Below are 20,800 nucleotides of genomic sequence, written 5' to 3' on the forward strand. Positions count from 1 at the left end.
TATTTTAAATCACTTTTTTTTTTTTTGTCTTCTCACCAGTGTTTTAAACAGGACCCCGGTTCATCTCATCTATGAGATCATTCTGGTGGACGACTTCAGTGACGACGGTGAGCTGCAGCTGGACACACACATTCATATACACACTGCAAATATACACATGCCTGGTTTCTTCCAGGTCAGAGATAACAAAAATGAGACCTACAAAACAGGTCAGAGGGAGGAATGTGTCCACAGCAGCTGGGTCCACAGCTTCAGGATTAAAATGGAGTTAAAAAAAAGAGAAGAAACTCCGTTCTGGGTCAAAAGGAGATCTATCTCGTCCACAGATGTGCCCAGTCCATCTCCAGAGGTTCAAAAAGTCCTAGTGAACTATATCAAACAGACCGGAAAACGTTTATTTACATTAAGAGATTTCGATTCATCAGACTCTAAGGATATTTATCAGCCACAACAGCTTGCCATTGTTTTCTCTTTGTAACTCGAACAAGAATTCACAAGTAGCATTGTTTTTATATCTGTCTGTGGACTGATTTTTAAGGATTAGGCTTTAGTGGCTGAGTGGTTGCTGGCTGTCGTCGTTGTTGCTTTGGTCACTAGCAGATTCCCCAAAGTTTGTTAAAAGACAATATCATGCCCTCAAACCACCAAGCAGTTGTAACATTCAAAAAATAAAAAGAAATTTGATTCAAAACAGAAAGTGAGTGTGTTCACCTTCAAAGTAAAAGATGTGCCTCACCTCTGATACCACCCCATTTAAAAACGTGCAACTTTTACTTTGAAGGCAAAGGTCTCCGATTCACTCTTTACAGTTTCACTACTGCTTGGCAAGTGGTTGGAGAGTGTTTGCAGATAATTTGGTGTCTTTGAAACAAACTACCAGCGTTTAGTGACAAGCAATAGCAACAGCAGGCAACTTCTAGCAATCCCTCACGACCCTTATTCACAATAGATCATAGAAAAATCGATATCATATTATATATATCAAATATCAAAGGTTTAAACTGTGCCATTTAAAAAACCCCAAATAAGGCCATTTCGAATTTGATGAAAGCAACACATCTAAAAAAAGTTAGAACAAGGCCATGTTTACAGCATCCCCTCTTCTCGTAGGTCGTGGATGGAGTAATATAGTCAACAAATTAACAAATCCAATGAAAAGTCCAAAATCAACAATGATTTGATCCACATAAGTATTGTTTGTGTGTATTGGGCACCTAGTATATTTTGCTCTGTTTATACCATTGAGTTAGCTCTTTCTCCCTTAAATTGGGGCTAACTGGATGGTTGGAGCTTCAGTCTCCAGCTTTTCCATTAGCAAGGTTGAATTGCCAGATATTGATATTGCCCCCCTGCACCCGTGTATCTATGTGTGATATTGAAAACTAATTTTTATTTTTAATTAATGCATATGAGTCCTGCTGCTGCCCCAAATACATGCTAGAGTACCAAATGGAAATTAATCAACAAAAATATAGTGTCATATGATGTTTAATGTATTTGATTACCAAGAAATGATAGTATTGAGCTTTTTTTAGTAACTGTAATTTGATAATCCTTAAAAAAAAATAGTAGTGCTGGATAACGTCTAAATTTGTTTTTTTTTTGTTTTTTTACATAATCAGAATTAGAAATCTATAAGCTAGAGAGGCTACAGGCATTTGTAACAACTGATAGATAAAGTACAACATCCCACGAAGAGGAAGAGTTCATCTCTCCTTTTCTGACTTTGGGATTTGCAATCTCAAAGTAAGTTTGCCATTAATCTCATCTAGGGTAAGAGCCAAGTATGACGGTATTACAGACACTGGAATCTAGTGTAGTTCAAGCAGTTACTTAGACAAGTCTGGACTACTAAGCCTAAGCTTACAACTTAAAACTCTACTCTCAAAGCCCAGTTTGTTAATTTAATTTATGAAGTAATTTAAGGTGACATTTTTAAAGTGTGGACAAAATGCATGATGTCCATTAATTGGCATCCTATAAATTAAAAACTTGGTTAATCACACAGAAAGAAGTGAGTCTATGGAAAATTTGTTTATCAAAAACCATGATTTGAATCCTTTGTATTGGCTATATACTCACAAAGTGATGTCGCAGTGATGTCCTTTAGAAGTTCCTCTTCAAAATAAAACCAGCCTCACTGAAATAAAAACAAACCATTTCTAATGCAAGTGGTCTTTTAAACTTATTAAACACAGTGTACTCCTTTTAAAAGGAATTCCAACATTTTTCTAAATACTAAATACTATTATTATTTTACATTTTAACATTGATTTCAACAATTTTAGCCTGGTTACAAAAAAAGTTGATTAATTAAAATAAATAAACCAGTTAAAGAAAGACAGGAAAATGTCAAATAACAACAAAAAAAAAACAATAGGCTAACACGTGAGAAATTGTGTTTGTTTATAAACAATCTGTATTCATTTGTCATGTTGATAACAATAATGTTGATATTTGTAAATAAAAAAAATCTTACATTACTTAACCATGTAAGCTCCCTGCACCTGTCATAGACGTTCACATGACGTCCCAAAAAAATGATCCAGTCTGAAATGTTGAACATCATATTAACGTCCAGGTTGGGTCATGGTTGGACGTCCAAATTGTGGACCAAGTCGGATGTTGTATAGATGTCCAGAATTGGTCATGGACCAACGGACCCAGTGTAGAAATATGTACATCTATGTGATGTCCAATGTTTAATACAATATCTAAATGGTCCCTGGTCCTATAAATCATTATGCAAATCAATCATTTGATTTGCATAATTAAAAGTGAGATGATCAGAGTATTTATGTAGGGACCTATTTTTGCTACTGTTCCCCTAAAGATTAAATATTAAATTGCTCATTAAGCAAAAGGATTATTCAAAGTAATATATCAATCACTGGATCATTATTGGTGTCAAATGAATGTGCAGCCACAGTTTAATGCTTTAGCTGGTCATAGTGGAGTTAATTATAACTACTAGGGGTAGTAAAATGGTTTAATATTCCAGGATCATATGATTTGTTTTTAATAGAAGCATAGTGGAATAAAAACTACAGTATGTCCAAGAGCAGAATATAATGTAAGTCAAATATAAATAGCTTCAAAATGTTACTGCAGACCTAGTGAGATAGTATGTTAAAGAAGAGGTGCAGTCGTTTGTAGTTTTCAGTTTTCTGTCCACTCCTGCTAGGAAATAAATTCTGGCCAGCAGACTTTGATATGATCAGAAAAAGTGTCTGCACTTTGGTTTTTATGGTCAGGGAGTAAAGCAGTGATAAGGAAAGCACAAATATACAGGCAACTGAACACTACATGGTTTACATTGGAAACAGCAGCTTCAGGAGAAGCTAAAGCTGCCTGATAAGATTTGATTTGTTCCTGCAGCTTTCTCCAGTTTCACTGACACACAGTTTATTCTTAAAGGCTGCTCAACTGCTTCAAGTGTAGTTATGTTCCTCACTATAATTTTAAGTCACAATTAAAGAATTTTTAAGAAAATGATAGAGGCACCAACAAAAAACTTGTGTTTAGGTGTTTTTTTCCCTCTTCAGGCTTAATGAGCACGTAGCAGACAAAATAACCACAGTGAGTGCTTCAGCGTCCCTCTTAAAAATGAATAAGATCAAAATCAGCGCAGGGAGATTTTTCACTTAACGATATGTGGCAGCTGAGTGTTTTGAAGATCAACTTGTCAAATTGCAATTCCAGCCTGTTTTCCCAAAAGCATCTTAAAGATAGGATGATAGTAAAATTCTGTGAACTTTCTGAAATCCAAGAGCCATTTCCCCAAAGCATCGTAATTTCAGATGTTCTTAGGAATTCAATTACATTAACGACTTTCTAACCATTTACTGACAGCTAAGAGTCTCTTTAAAAAGCCCTGTGATATTTTTGTTTTTTCGTTTTTATATTTTTTATTTAGGCTATATGCATCACAGTACAGGTTATGCATCTTTGTTGCAAGTTTAGTAACCCGTAGCCATGCCTAAATCTTAATGCATTCCTTGAGCAGCAGGATGTAATATAATGCTAACATGCCTTGAGCAGCAGCTAGATTAATTGAAGGTTTCTTATATTCTTCTTATATTTTCTTAATTCCATTATCATTAATCAAAGCTTTCATGTTGTCCTTACATTATTACATTTCATAATGAACAAGGGCAGATACAAAATATTTCACAGTATTTTTAAAACATTTAAGAAAGAAGTCTACAGAACATCTATATTCAAACGCTCAACATGCCATGTGTGCATTTGTTTGCAATGTTAGGAAACACTGTAAATAAAAGATGGCTTTAGCTATCACCCATTGTATGTTTTGAGACTGACAAGTCTCAAAAGACTGACTGAATGACAAGTGACGGGCCAACCATGACACCGAGGACACTGTATGCCCACTTTAACATGCTTTTTGATAATTTGTGCTATAATTTACTTAATAAACTAATTACATTTTAAGGCACAGGAACTATATTGTTTTTTTTAATATACAGTCTACGGTACACACGTGCTCAAATTCATCAACTAAAAGTGATAAGTAAACCTACATAATCATCAAAATAGCATCAGGCTGTCTTGCTTCATTTCTCAATCTCTCCAGGTAAAACTGTGTTTTCTGATTCATCACACTGCACTGTGGGACTTTAGCCTGTTTGACTGGTCAATTACAAACCAAACAGCAAATAGAAACAAAAGGTTGTTTTAAACATGGAGGTTAAAACATGAACCTCAAACCCGTACAACCTTTGTAGAACAGGCTTTGTGTCTCAGTAATAACTCATGATTTTCCAATGTTTTTTCAACATGCAATTGTTAAAACATTTTTCTAACTCACCAATCTGAGAGCGACAGAAGTGAAAATCTGAGTGATGAAGGTTAAATAACAGCAGATTTAGACTATAAAGACATGATTGGGGTAGGTGAGGCAACAGTGAATAGATGCAATCAGCAGTGGAGACAGATACATGCAAGTAAACAACCACAGATAGATGTGCAAATCAACTACCGACAGATAATCAGTGTTAATAATACTGCATATAGACTTATACAACCATGTCACTAGTGCATATGCATGCTGATATACATAACCAAAGAGAAAACAACTTCTCCAGCCACCCACACAGGTGTGAGTCAATAAGTTTAATGCCTTGCCTTTGCTTATTTGCGGTGATTTGTTTTAGGATATTTGACCTATCATAAAAAACTTTTCTCTTACTACCTTCCTCAAGCACATCAACTGTCTTGTTTCTGTCTTGTTCACTGTTCCTATGTTGAGGCAGTTCTCTAGATTATAAACACCCATAAAAATCTTCTTCTTAATGTACTAAAATTGATATATTTATAATATCACTTCTATTTAAAAAAAATAATAATTATCCAATAATTTATGCTACTACCACCTAACCTCTTGCACTTTTAGCTTTCTCTTCTTTCATTCAAGAACTACTGTTGCCATATGTTTCCACAGAGAGCTGTCCTATAAATCTATATATCTATCTATGTGTGTTCTTTGCTTATCTCGACAACTGTTCATCCGATCTGCTTTAAACTGTGCACCAAATAGATTTCTTTTTCTTCTGGCAGCTAAAAAATGCCAGCTGCGAGTGCTTGAGAGCAATCTGGAGATGAAGTATTTTTTTCAGCTAAGACGCTTTCGTTGCTATGATACAGAATATCCAAGGAAGTAATATCTTGTAAAAACCGTGACTCTAGATGACTTTTGTTTACCTGCTATACCCACTGCAAACTAAATCGTCCTGCAAGCCAAACTTTTCATACAAGCAGTAAAAAGTCCCCATTGTTCAGCACTAGTGCGAAAAGGATGTGATCTTTGTTCACTGAAGTATTTGACTCACCCTTTTGCCACTGAAAATGGAAGTTTGGTTAAAAAATGACAGCATTGGCCATAATTGTTTATGAGAAGTTGAACATTTTTCAACTGAAAAATCTGGAAAGAAAAAAAGATGCCCTGCTTTTTTTTTTCCCTTTTTTTCTTAGCATATTATCAAAAATATGTTTCTATCATTGCAAACAGCTGAGAGGGCAGTCCATGAGATGTACACTGTGGTGGACACAGCCCCTGAGGACAATGACCAAGAAGATTTTTATAATTAAGCAAGCATAGCTGTAGCTGGATCTAATCTGCATAGGAGGGAATGACTGTCTATATGTTCTACCTTTGCTGGTGTTAATATACAGTATAATAGTCCTCTTAAGCAGGTAGGTACAAAGACGTAAAATGCCCACGAACAGGACTTAATTACAACAATAGTGTAACGGGAACAGTATTTATATGCCAACAGTCAGTATGTTGAAAAAGCTTGAAATGAGGAGCTGGGATAGAGTTGGGTTGCAAAGCGGCTTGCAGATCATGGGCAGACTAATATAGCTTAAAGTGAGCCATAAATGAGGTTTGCCATTTGAATCCATAGGTTGAGATATCAGCTGCCGCTGAGACAAGCTGACCTGTCCTCATTGTTTTTAAGCTTAACTTCGTCCTGCCCCAACAAATGCTGTGGATGGTTTCAGATATGAATATGACTGATTTTATAGTCATATTATGTTAAATGTCTGGTTATATTTTTCCTCACAGCAGGTACAGTATGTGGGTGCAGAGGTTATGTGTGCATATCCTGGACAAGCCCCCAAACATGTAACGGTTCCTAATGGTTCCTATGTACATGCCTCAAAGGATTCTAATATAGAAGAAGATAAAGTTTTAAATTGAAACTGAAATTGAAAGTGTAAACTGAATTACTTACAAAGACCAAATAAAAATAAGGGACTTGCAGTCCCAGCAAAAACAAGGAAAAGATAAAGAAGACCAGGAACTGACCATACAACTGCCCATTAGTTCCGTGCTTTTTCCCTAACCTGATATTAGCCAAGACTAATCCAAACTGAAACTGAAAATAGAACTGATGCCAACACCCAATTAATAATATTAACATAACTCCACCTTCTCTGGCCTTCTGTGCATACCTTGAGGGTTTTGCAGCCAGTCAGCAATAAGGCATGTGGAACAGTAGTACACATAAACTTTTCTAGCTCTGCAACGATGCTGTTACACCAATGCTTGCAATTAAAATTTGAATCCCTCTCAACCTCTCGAGCTTTGTCAAACATTAGTGTCTGTTTATATGGTTATTTTGTTTGTCATCATGCAGGGCATCTCAGGCTGAGAGAGAACCACAGAGCCAAATTAGTATATAAAAACAAACTTTAAAGTTTTTGGAAACTGTGTTGTTTTATTTCAAATTCCATATAAAATAACAATAAGAATTTATCCCCAAACTGAGTCAAAACCTTTCTGGTTGGATCAAAGTGCATATGCTCTTGGTCACATATATTTTGTCCACTTGAAGGGAGAAGTTCAGTGGAGAGGGGAACAACCATGGGGCATTGTTTCTGGGTCAGAGCGCTCTGATGGAGGTGTTAAGTCATTCAGGGTCGCTATACACAAAACTTCACATACAAAACCATTTGAGAAAAAGCTGTTATATTGTGTAAAATATAATACTAATAATAATTTTAAAAAATTGAAAATGTCATGCACCCATATGTTACTCACAATAGAGCACAGAAAATAACTTGAATATTAATATGAAGAAAATGTGTTTATTTTTAATTTGACTGCAGGAACATATTTCAGAAAAGTTTTAACAATAACACTTACAGGGAAAAACAAAAACTAACTGTTAAGTAATCATTTGTGATCCCGCCACCATTGTGATTAGGAATGTAAGACAGAACATACTCATCATATTATCATAAGTCATGACATTTTCCAGTTTTTTGAGCCGTGACGACTTCTCTTTCTTCTCTAGTTTTTTTTTTCTTCCAATCTTTGACTCATTATTCTGAAATTTATAATGGAACTCTATTGAAATCCTTTTTTATATTGTAAGTACATTCACTATTTTCCTGTTCTAAAAATCATTAATATTAATTTCACTTAACTTGACTTCATTAAATGACTCACATATTGTACAGCAGTGATTCATTTTTTCTGCTTTCTTCTTTTCATTTTGACACTTTCTACCAGAGTATTTTTTGACAGTTTTATTAAAAAAAAAGAACAAAATACAAAAAAAAAAAAAATACAGCTCAGAAATTCATTGGAGACCTCACAGCCGGCTGAACAGCAACTAGACAAATGTCTAACTTGTCATTTTTTTCACTGAGCTGCTATTTGGTTTCTCTGCAGACTTTCAAAGAAATTATCAACATATATATTACACAGCACACAATGTTTCCTTCTATTATTCGTATTCTGCTCATGCTGTTTTTTTTTCTTTCCCAGAGAGTGACTGCCAGCTTCTCACCAAACTGCCCAAAGTTAAATGCTTTCGCAACAACAAGCGAGAAGGTATGGAAGCAGTTGCATTTGAAAAATTTCATTAGCATTTTTAACATGCTAGTGTGTATAAATTTGCATGCTTAATCATTCTTATGTTCTTTGTAGGTTTTTGGTATCTCATTTGTCACCGGTGTGCTAGATTTGTGTGTGTATGTGTATAAAAAGGTGTTATTCAGGGTGTGTATAAAGAATATAAATTTCACTGGTGGTACTGAAAACTCTCTGCCTAAACAATCCCATGCTGTATATAAACACACAGAGACGGGTGGACAGACAGAAAGACAGTGAGTGAAGTGAAATTGATTCATTCATCTCTGGCTACATATTGAACTGCAGAACTGAAATGACCTGAAGTGAATTGAAGTGACAGGAGAGCTACTGAAATAGAGCCCAGAGTGGCAGGCTATCATAAAAAAAAATGTCACAGAAAAGAAAATGTCTTCCACAATCTCAAACCAAACATACATTAATTCAAAAGCAAGCTTATATACTGAAATTTAAAAAAAAAGGAAAATTTATAAATAACCTAATCACAGATGACAACCAGTGTGAAGTTAAAGCCTCAGTCACACTAAATATGGATGTTGTTCCTCATTTTAATGGTTAATACAGTCATGCGTCATGGCTATGCTTATCATTTTTCCATATAATCCATTTGGAGCTGCCTCCATGCTCTTAAATATAGAATACGAATGAATGGAATACATAAATTAACATGACAGCTTGACAATATGGCGGGGTCAGGAGTATACTGTGAATAAAGAAATGGTTAATGGCCAGAAAAAGGTTTAAGACATATATAATCCCGCTGTAGCTGACTCAAGATGTTTGGTATGTGCATGGTTTTTAAGGAATTGAAATGGATTAAATACTTCGGGCTGAAAGAACATTTTATTTGACTAAAACAATAGTGGAGGTGGCATGCTGTGGATCATTCAGGTCTTTTAATCGTTTAACTTTTTGCCACTGAATGTTGCACTTTAACTTAAATTCCGCAGAACTACTACACCCCACTGTTAGAAGCAAATTCACAAAATAGACCCAAGTACAGACACATACTCAGGCAGACAGATAGCTGCTTTAAAGACTTACAAAACAGTATAGAAAATAATGACTTTATTTGTATAGCGCTTTTCAGAACACAGCTAGAAAGTGCTTCACAGTTTGAGTAAAAGCCACACAATAAAAATAAGCATGCATGTTCCATAAGACAGACATAATGAACTACAGGGTCACGCATTCATTCCAACATACGCACTTTCATACAAATGCAAATAGATGTACATTGTGGCACAAAATAAGGGGGAAAAGATTAAGGGAACACTAACCTATAAAAATTAGTTTTCAACAGTTGATTAACACAAGTCAGATTCAGCAGACCTGATAGGCTGAGGGTGGCTGTTCCAAACTTTCTGAGCTACACTGTCAAAAGTTTGATCTCCTCTGGTTTTATTTAGTGTGTGGAACAGTTTGTTTTTGAAGATGTTGATGAGATTATCTGAGAAGTTGGCTGCTGTGGTAAGGTCTAAGTAATTCTGATATATAATCCAGGCCATCTTCATGTAGAGCGTTATGAGTTAATAATAGGGCTTTAAAGTGGATTCTGAATTTTACTGGGAGCCAGTGAAGATAAACAAGAATATGTTTGATATGTGAGTGGTGGCTAGCTTTTGTTAGCAGCCTTGCTTTCTGCACCAATGGGAGATGTGCTACAAAGGGCCAAGAGGTATATGTGAAAAGTGGGTTACAGTAATCAAAGTGGGGGAAATTAAAATGTGTTTTAAAAGCATCAGATGATTGAATGAGAGTAAAGGTTTTATTTTAGCAGTATTTCTGAGGTGACGTAAATGAGAGTGGGTGACTTCCTTAGAGAAACTGGCAGGTCCAAAACACTAGAACCCCAGTTTTACTAGAATTGAGATGGAGAAAATTTGTATACATCCAATTAGTAATGGCAGAAAAGGTAGGAGAGACTGTTGAGTTGTTGGGCTTAGCAGAAAGGTGCAACTGTGTATCATCTGCATTGCAATGGTAGGCGATTCCCTTAAAACAATACAAACATATGCAAGGGTTGCAGATGAAGATTTAAATAATATGAATTCTGTTGGATAAGCACAGCACAGCTTGGCTAATAAGTTGAAAGTATGATGATGGTCTTCCCTGAAATGGTCAGTATGAAAAGACATTTAAACATATTCTAATGATGCAAATCATTTTGATTTAATTTGGACAGACCATCTCCAAAAGTGGAAAGAATGTCATTAATAGGTTAGAAAGGTCAGAATAATTTAGAGCTTTGGTTTAAGTGTTACTCCATTTCATAGAGAATAATTTTAAATAATTTAGAACAGTACAGATATTTAATTCCACCCGTGTGACCTTGAATGAATTGACTGTTTACAGTTTAGCCGATGCTCATTATTTTTAGAGGTAGAATAGTGATGCTAATTCTTCATGGCACAGATTGAGCAAGGTGGCTAGAAAGTGGCTAGTCCATACTGCCATGATGGCATCACACAGTTGCTGCAGATTAGGTGGCTTCACGTCAATTATGCAAATCTCCCCTTCCACCACATCCCAAAGGTGCTCTATTGGATTGAAATCTGGTGACTGTGGAGGCCATTTGAGTACAGTCATCTTCCTGTCATGTTTAATAAACTAGTTTGAGATGATTTGAGCTTTGTGACATGGCACGTTATCCAGCTGGAAGAAGCCATTTGCAGATGGGTACACTAAGGTCATAAAGGGATGGACACGGTCAGCAACAATACTCTGCTGGGCTGTGGTGCTTAAAAAATCCTCAGTTAGGACATATTGGGCCTCTAAGTACTAAGAGGTTGCCTACGCCTACAGGCTGTCTTTACAATGTCTACTTGCCTAAATGCATTGAGTTGCTAATTTGTAACTGACTGATTAAACATCCATGTTAACAAGCAGATAAACAGCTGTGCCTAATAAAGTGATTTAAATGCAATGACTCATGGACACAAACTCATAATTAAAGAAATATGAAAATAATGTGTGTCATGACCAACGTCAGTCAGGATTCAGATGTCCTAAAGTCACAGATTAGCTTGTATTAGTTGCTCCTCCTATGATGTAAATGTTTGATGCAGTTTTAAATGAATACTAGTTTGTGATGTTATCTGACTAATAGCCAAAGAAGAGGATGAATTGTTTCTCAGTCAGAACCAAAACTGAAATAATAAAATGATGGTAAATGTAGATTAGCGGGCAGCTGCAGGAAAAAGGGTAAAAGGTCCAAAATAAAGGTAATCTGATCACCAGAGAGGAGGGACATGGGAGCAGCATCTGTAGATTTAATGTGTCTCTGTGTCTCTTTAATGTGATCTTTTGGTGGGTAAAGTTCAACATGGATCCTTTTGTTCATTGCTAAAAATAGTTTTCAACTTTGTAAGTAAAGCACACCAGAAATTTGTCTGTAGTGATACACTGTTACAAAGATGTACAACTTATTGGGTGTTAGTAATTACAGCCAGCATTTTATATACAGTATAATAACACTAATTGGATCATAGCAAGCACTTTGCAAAAGATGAAGGGGAGTTCAAATATAGTGTAAAGTAACAACATGGTGCAATTATAAGAAACCCCCCCACCAAATAGAGATCACAGACTAACACAAAGTTCATCCGTAGAGTTAGTGTGAAAAACAAAAAGTAATTTCTGGCTCTCTATGGTGCATGGCTCCTTTTTCCCCATTGTTATTGTTTGACAGTGATATTAGGGGTTTAAAAAAGATATTTAAAGCCATTTTACAGTAATAATATTTCTAAATGGCGCCCACTGATGTTAGACCTTTACAGCAGAAGACAAATCCCTCTAGTGAAGCATCATCTGTGGAGTATTCTGATCAAGTTTTTGCTACAGCTTACTTTCAGTGCAGTTCCTCTGAAAAGTGACAGACAGAAACATTTTCAGACATCTCATTGCTTCTGAAGATCAAATGGCAGCATTTTCACAGGAACAAACTAAAGGAAAAAACACTCAGAAACCACTTCTGACATGCTTGTTGTTGCCTCGGTGAGAGCAGCGCTGTTTGAACTCCGGTTACTGCACTAAAACGTCTGAAAATACGAGCCCCCTTTCCACTTCACTAATACCTCTCTCTGTGTTCTTCTTTCTCCCTTCTTTCTTCCTCTTCCTGGATGCTTTATTTCACCTCATATTTTAAATTTATCTTGCTTGCCTGTTCTGTTGCTTGCATTTTATAGTTTCCCTCTTTCTTTCTCACTCACCTCTCTGTCTCTCTCTATAACAACAGGAACACTTGTCCTACATGCTGTCACTGAAGGATTTCATTATAGCACAGTCATGCTGATCACACACTGACACACACACACACACACACCCACACATAGACAGCGGCAGGGTTCATCAGTTCAGCTAGTTAATAGTTTATGGCTTCAGGCTTTCTGACTTGATTGTCTTTTTAATGGCCATAAAAAAACACACCAGCCTGATACTGTATGTCTTCTCTGACACACTCACACACACAGGTGGTTGTACTTGCACGTTTGTGAGAACACAGTGTTGGCATGTACCATTAATCCAAACATCAAGTTGTTTTAGAAAAAACTAAATCTAAACAATGAAGTGCTTTAGTACTTGCCTTAAAAAGCTAACCCCCCAACTGTATGAATATCCTTGCTAGCTTAAAAAAACACACTGTGAAATGTGTGAAAAGACCTGATTTATGTGTTTGCATTGCAATCTAAATCTTTTTTTTTCCATCTTGCATTTTGCCATGGTGCCTAACTAGATTTGAATTTTAAGAATCTTTCCCATCGGTCATTACCTAATACGTGTTCCAGTCTGGAGACGTTCCAGACGTGAACTCTAATTTTCCCACCTAGCTTGATAAATTGTAAATTGATTTCCTTTATATGAAGTTTTTTTGTTCTGGTAATTTGGACAGCTCAAAGCAATTTCAATGCATCTTTATCCTAGAATGTCAAATACTGTTGGCCTTGCATAGATATATACAGTCCATTGGCACTAGCCCCTTGATGCACCTGCCATTGAAATATTGTATGCTGAAACACAAGGGCTCTCTTTTAAGGTGCAACAAATCCCACAAATGGAAATAGGATGGGTAACGATCGAGTTTGTTACAAGTTTGCCAACCAGGAGACCACAGTTTGAAGCTTTGTATTTGGCAAAACCCAAAGATGTTCTGAGTAATTTTCCTTTTCAATTGGTTTTCATTAGTGGTGCTATTGATCATTCGTTTACTAAATGCAAATTAACTCACTTGCACGCTTCATAATTGGTTCAGTTTACTGCACTCTCAAGCCAGTGGTCTCAGAATAGAAAAAAAAAACAGTGGGCCTGTGACATTGTCATCATTGCCACCTGGCAGTAATGTTGACTGAAGCCAGGCTGTAAACATGCTGAATGCTGGACTGTGTGTCTGAGCTGCTGCATGAAAGTGCCATTTGTAATCAGACTATTCTTGATAGAGGTTGAAGTTATTAAGATGAGATGCGCCAACCTGTACCTGTGGCATGGCTGCACCCCAATCTGCAGCTGTTATTGCATCCTAATGTCTGCCACTACACTGCCAAGGTAGGACAGACCGTGCTAGCTCAGGTACATATGCAGACAGACAATTCCTTCACCAGGATTTAGTCTAGATGTGTTTCCTCTTAACCACGCTGGGTTGACATTTGTTCACCGGAGGCAACCGCAGCTAGTGATCGTTGCAAAGCAGCAGGCTTTTAGATAACCAAACTAAGTGGTTACGTTTAAGAGCTAGAATCTTATTTGGTTAGGTTTAAAATTAAAACTGCCAAAAAACAAAACTCTGTATAGTTTTTAGGTATTTCAGACGACCATAACTTCTTGGCTAAGTTTAGAAATAGACTGTCGTCTGAAGGAAACCATTGGCGCTCACACTTTCTTCATTTGGTGGTTTTAAACAAATGTGTATATGTTTATATCGTATATGTACGTCAGATCAGCTGGCTATTGCATTTGTTATATCCCAAATACATGTTGCCAAGAGGGAAGTTGCAAAGTGCCCCCTTGTGGACAAACTATGCAGTATCAACACTTAGAAGGCTGTTTCTCCAATTTCTTTTTTACTTTTTACATTTTATATTTACTGTTATAAATCCTGATACTGATATATCAGTAAGTATATCAGTATCAGCAGGGCTGACATACCAGTCTGGCTTTAATACTTTCTCAGTGTGTTTAACTGCAACCCCAGGATCTCTTTCAAAGTGCCCATATGGACAGACTTAAGAATGAGATCCACTTCACTACTGCAGTACCTTGCTGACAGACACCTATTGTGTATCTGTAAGATGCCAGTGGCTCTGGCAGAAAGGTAGTGTTTGATGTCCTGAATAAGAACACGTTGTACTTTCATACACCAACTACACATACATTCATACACAAATGACACACGGGGCAGTTTCTGAAATTTTGTCTAAGGATACTTTAATACGAAAACTGCTGGTGGATGACCCCTTGAGCCACAGTTGCTATCGTGATCAACAATATTGACACCTTTCCAGCTTCGCACGTTGGAAGGTATCTCGCCAGCAATTTTGGTAGTATTCTGAAACTGACAGTCCAACAACTACACCAATGTAAGCCATTCATGCAGCACAGAAAAGGGAGAGCAGAGTTTGAACTTCTCTCTAAAAGTGCCATCACTCATGCTTTTCATGTCTACAACCAAATACAACATAGTGAATTCTTTGTGAAGAGCATATGATTATCCTTTTTAATGACATGGGGCTTTTCATGATGCCATCAAGTGTGGCCATTCATAACAGCTAAACTAGACAGACGGCACTTTGTACTAACTAGTTCTTTTCAAGCATAATGCACTCTTTGGATCAATTGCCAGACAAAATGCCCTCACTTCTTACAACTCTAATGGATCCACTCAAGCGTAGAAGTCCAATAGCACACAAAAATGCCCATTTGTACAATAGTGAGGACACATTAACAAAGACATTATGCATTTTTTTTTATCTGATATTAATCTGTTAAGATGTTAACCTTCAAACAGCCCTTTAAAGTTTCAAAGCCTGGTCAAAATGTCCTCACTACACTGGTTTCAAATAAAAGGTGTCTACACAAACACAGACCCACATCTGATAGGTGGAGACAGTTAAGAGTTATCAGTGTAGATTAACACTCTCCTCTGTACAAAGTCAGCCCGCCATGCACTGTGTGTGTGTGTGTGTGTGTGTGTGTGTGTGTGTGTGTGTGTGTATCTAAGTAAATGGGCGTCCACTTCTGTCAGTGCAGATGTGTGTGTGTGTGTGTGTGTCCCTGCTTGTATGTGAGTCCAGTTTATGTGTCTGAGTACGTGTGTGTGTGTGTGTGTGTGTCCATCCATCCAGAAAATAAAGCCTTATTGAGGATGAAATGGGATTTTTAATTGGCTGAGCCTCGGCCTAACGGCGCCGCGTGAAACTTCACGGCCCTTTGTACAATGTCACCGACACACACACACACACACACACACATTCACAATGGGCCCCAGCACTATCACGATAACACACATACAACAATGCAGACTCCTCTTTGCGCATGTACCACACACATATTCAAAAGTGCACGCACTCACACACACATTACGTCTCCGTGTCAGGGAGTATCGATTAGACCATTTAGTCCAAATAGAGGGGAACACTGGACCCCGTCAGGGAGACCTCCTTAACAGGCTCATTTACACACAAACACACACACTTTGTCTGTCTTTGTCTTACTAAAACACAACTGCAGTTAACTGACGCACACATTTGCCTTTTGCTCCACTCCCTTCTTTGCTTTTCTCTCCCTCTTGTTTAAAAATGGATACGCAAACCTGTTCTCCAACACACACACGTACAGACACACAAATGCAGAGAGTGATGCGCCTGTTAAAAGGTTGTGTCCATGTCTGACAGGCCCTCTAAGAGCCCTGCATCGATTTTCCCCTCTGCTGACTGACTGCGAGAGCAAGTGAAAGAGAGAGAAAGCAAGAAATGGGGTGTCAATAAATGGAGCAAGGCACTAATACATCCAAGGTTACGGGTTCCATTCTCACCAGTGCCTGAAATATTCTTTGTCTTGTTCTTCTGCTGCTGTGGGGTCTTTTCAATGAAAGTCTTCGTGTATATTTATAGCGAGCGGATGGAGATTGTGTGTGTTTAACTGATAGTCACAGCTTGTGAGCGTGAAACTTGAGTATATACTGTCTTATCCGATCTGCCGCCCGGAAAAGAATCAATTTCAGACGGCAACGCGGAGGATTTCAATTTAGCAAAGAAAAGCTGGGAGGGCTTTAAGTTCAATATCGACGGTATCCAAGAGCATACTGTACACAACATTTCAATGTTAAAGTGTGTATGAGACTGTAATGGGACTGAGAAAGGTGCAGTAAATCGACTCTATCAGTACTATTGGTGCTCACTGTAATTATGGCTGTTTCTTAATTGTGGTTGGATGATTAAATGTTGTTACATTGTTTACAAATTTAGATCTGTTGTTTACAGAAGACTGAAATTAAACAAAAGTCTTTTAAGTTGGCACAACAACACCATGTTGAACTGATGATGTTATCATATTGTAGTCGTTTTTTCAGTGTTATGAATCATATTTCACAATTTCACAAACACCGTAATTGTTTTATTTATTTAGTTGTATTTTTTTCAATAGTTTTTTCAATAGTCATTTTCCTTTGTTTTTTTTCTTTGTTTTGGTTTTTCCAAATGTTTTTGGGTTTTTTTGTTATTTGATACAAATGTTGTTCCACTCCACAACATTTAAAGCTTTAGTTTTTTATGGAGTAACTGCATTGCTATATGTAAAGCTACCAGCAATATTTAAAAAGAGGCATTCAACATATTTGATATAGTTACTTTAAGTACAACTCAAAATGATGCTGAAAATCTTGTACAGCACCACTTTCATGTAATAAATCTGTATCTGAGTATTTCTATGACAATTTTATACATTTATTTTACCCCACCCACCCCGTACCGGGTACCTTGTATGGTTAAAGCTTTATTACAGAAAAGATACAGTGTTTTCCAAACCTTATTTTAAAAGCTAAAGCATGAGTGACAAATTAAAATCAAACCTGTTGGTTCTATTTATGCACATGGACACATTGTCTTAATGTGCTTCTCAGTGGGGGATATAGTGAAATGGTTTTCAGTGCAAAAATAATTATAGATTTGGATTATATGCATTTTTTCAAAAGACCCTGCTATTAAATGTCTTCTCTATTCAGTTTATTTTGTATTTATTTATTTATTTTTTTAAAAAGACATGTTGGTGCAATTGCATTGTCCTTTATTATTATTATTTATTATTTATTATTATGTCCATCAGCCACAACATTTAAACTGCTTGCCTAATTTTGTCAATGATATTTAAAAGTGCAGTGTGAATAACAATTGTTAATTAGGACTTGTGTAATAAAAGTTATAATTTTAAATAGATGTGGTTAATATTTTGAAGGTTTTGCATGAACAGGGATGAGATTAAACTGTCTTTCTGTTTGTCTGCTTCAGGTCTCATCAGGTCCAGAGTGCGGGGGACGGACGCTGCAAGAGCCAAAGTGCTGACCTTCCTGGACAGCCACTGTGAGGTCAACAAAGACTGGCTGCCACCCCTCCTGCAAAGGATCAAAGAGGTGTAACTTCATGTTCATTTATAAACTGTAATACAACGAAGTATGTGTGAGTGAAAATTTCTCTATCAAATTACAACCCTCTCATGTTCCAGATGTGTCTGTATATACACACATATATATGTGAGTCACGAGGCATAATGACCATCGATAACTTCACCAAGGCCAATCTGCAAATATGGCATGCTTTACCGCTCAACAAAAAGCCTCTGCGTGATGACTCCAGTGGTCGAAGTGAAATCGTGCCATGAGAGAAAATAGCTGCTGGTCTGATTGCCTCTCATTAAGAAATAAGTGCGGCACTCTCTTCTTCACCCCTCTTACTCTCCCGTCTGCTCTCTTCTGCTTGTGTCTGCTCTTCTTGTCCTCCCCATCCCATCTCTCGTCACCTTGTTTTCCCTTCTCTCACCACCTCTTCTCCGCTCCCCTTTGTCCTGTCACATCTCTCTTCCTTTCTTCCTTTCTTCCTTTTTCCGTCTCTCGTCTCCTTTACTTTTACTTACTCTTCGGTACAATTGCACCTTTTCTTTTCCATTTTCATCTCCTCTCCTGTTTTCACCTCTTATCCAACAATTTTGGTTATTGCACTGTGTTCTACTTTCCCCACCTCATGTCTTCCTCCCTGTGCTACTGCCATTACTCTCACACCTTTGCTTTTCTTCCTTTTCTCTTAACATCTTCTTGTAATTTTCCCCCTCCCTTCTCTGGCCTCTTCTCAGCTTCTTTCTGGCCTCTTGAAACGTCCTCTTTTCTTTTCTATCCTCATCTCTTTTCCTCCTTCGTTTCTCTGCTCTCTTGAAGTCTCCCTATTCACTTCCTCTTACATCCTTTTCTATCCTACCCTGGCTTTACACATACCATCACCTTCTTTTGATTTGCTTTATGACGTTACATGGCCTTTCTCATCTCCTTCCCTGTCCATGTGCCTCGCATACTCTCTTCTCCAGTTCGTTTTAATTTTAACACCTATCTTGAACTTCTCCAATTCATCAAGTCAACAGTTGTTTGCCTACTATTAAAGACCTTTGATCTCAATCTGCAGAGGAGCGATCAATAAATAAATCCACCAGAGAGTCTGATCTGTTTCTGCTGCTGTACCATCACCATCCATATTTATACTCATGGTTTATTCGTGTGTGTGTTTGTGTGTGTACGCCTGTGTGTGTTCAAGCACAAAAGTGATCCATCACTGTCTATGTAGTCACTCTATAGTCGTATATTTAGATTTAAATGTATGAGGTATTGATCCGATTAACACACACACGTAGTCAAAACTCCAGGCTACCGTAAAATCACATTCCCCGCAAAATAATTGTCTGTCTTATTGATATAGAGAGCTAAAGTCTTGTCCAAATTTCAGGTTATCTGCTTTTCTGTATTTCACATCTGATCGATTTTATCATATATTTTGATTTTGTTCTCTTTTAGTTGTTGTCAAGCTTTTTCTGTTGTGCCAAAAAAGCCTTTTTTGAATACTTTACTGTTTGATGCTAACAAATCATTATTTTGTCACTTGTGTCAAATAAATAATTTATTGTAATTTCATTATCAGGGAAGTAATTGAGAAATAATACATGCAAATATGCATCTTCTCGTTTGAATAAATAGAAATTTCCCAGCTATTTACCACTGATTGAATCTAGAGAGTATTTACTCAGCCCCATATCTATCACATTAACATTTTTGCTTTCGTCTTTCAGCACCAAGGCAACAATTTATTGTAATTGTTCACCAATTAACACTAATATTTTCAGAGCATGTCAACATAAAAAGATCCTGGTTGTGTTTAGCAACATTACTCATTTGTTGCTACATGTGCATGTGCAATCAAAGAGAGCTGCAAAACAAAAGCGATAATCACAATGAACGGCCAAACATGTAGTGAATATGTTGATGGATCATTAGTATTTCCAGTCATTTCTTAGGAAAGGTAAAGGAGGATGCGGGATATGTCACATGTTTTAACAGTGACAGGGCTATTTAGGCGCTATGGACTCTCAGTGAACATCACCTATAAACCTCACTCCTAAATGAAGGAAAAGAAGACAGAATAATTGTTTACATGAAGAGCAATGAACAAAATTAACACTAGCACTCCCTGCATGCACTGTTGGATTTAAAAATGATTTGAAAGATGGTATTAGTGATTAAAAATATAGAAAGAATTGCATTAAAGCCTAGAGTGCTTGTTGTTTTGGAATAATGGGTTTTCTGAAGGGACAATTTAGATAATAATTTTGTCAATAGTCAAACGTCTGCCTCAACACAACTTCCTTGCATGCTTGCGTAAAATACTCAGGGATGACTAGGTAAAACAGGTCATTTATTAAAATTCAATATTCATTTATAAAATCATTTATAATTCATTTATACATTTATTCGTTTGTAAAATTCAATAAATGATTGAAAGTTGCACTTTAAAAATATAAGAGTCCAAAACCACAAAAGAAGCAGATTGCTTTGGGGTCAGATTCCTCTCAACTTACTCATCAAATATTCTCGTTTCTATTCAGGTGGAGAAAAAAAAAGAAATGGCTAAAATTAAGAAAATGCTCCAGAGTGATTTGAAAATAACAGTTATCCGGTTACGACAGTAATGTCGTGATGCTTCACCCTGAGTGCTGCACAGTGTCATTACCCTAACAGCTATTAAAGCAGACAGAGTGCTTTGTAATGTGGCTGAAGCTGTAGAAGGATGCAGCTTGCGTCCCCTTGCACTGACCCTGCAGCTAATGGTCCAGAACCGCTCCACCTGCTCTGTAATATCACTGGCTGAAGATGCA

The 20,800-nt window shown here is 37.0% G+C and overlaps 1 protein-coding gene across 1 annotated transcript in view; it reads left to right on the forward strand.

The window, feature by feature from the left end:
• Positions 1-20,800, forward strand: part of galnt14 (UDP-N-acetyl-alpha-D-galactosamine:polypeptide N-acetylgalactosaminyltransferase 14 (GalNAc-T14)) — a 220,890-nt gene that overhangs the window by 131,977 nt on the left and 68,113 nt on the right. The window contains exons 4-6 of the mRNA XM_063495902.1: positions 40-107; positions 8,297-8,362; positions 17,899-18,020. Of these exons, the coding sequence (XP_063351972.1) occupies positions 40-107; positions 8,297-8,362; positions 17,899-18,020 (256 nt within the window). The remainder of the gene's footprint in view (positions 1-39; positions 108-8,296; positions 8,363-17,898; positions 18,021-20,800) is intronic.

Source organism: Pelmatolapia mariae, linkage group LG15 (genome assembly GCF_036321145.2).
Source record: "Pelmatolapia mariae isolate MD_Pm_ZW linkage group LG15, Pm_UMD_F_2, whole genome shotgun sequence".
Taxonomy (NCBI): Eukaryota; Metazoa; Chordata; class Actinopteri; order Cichliformes; family Cichlidae; genus Pelmatolapia; species Pelmatolapia mariae.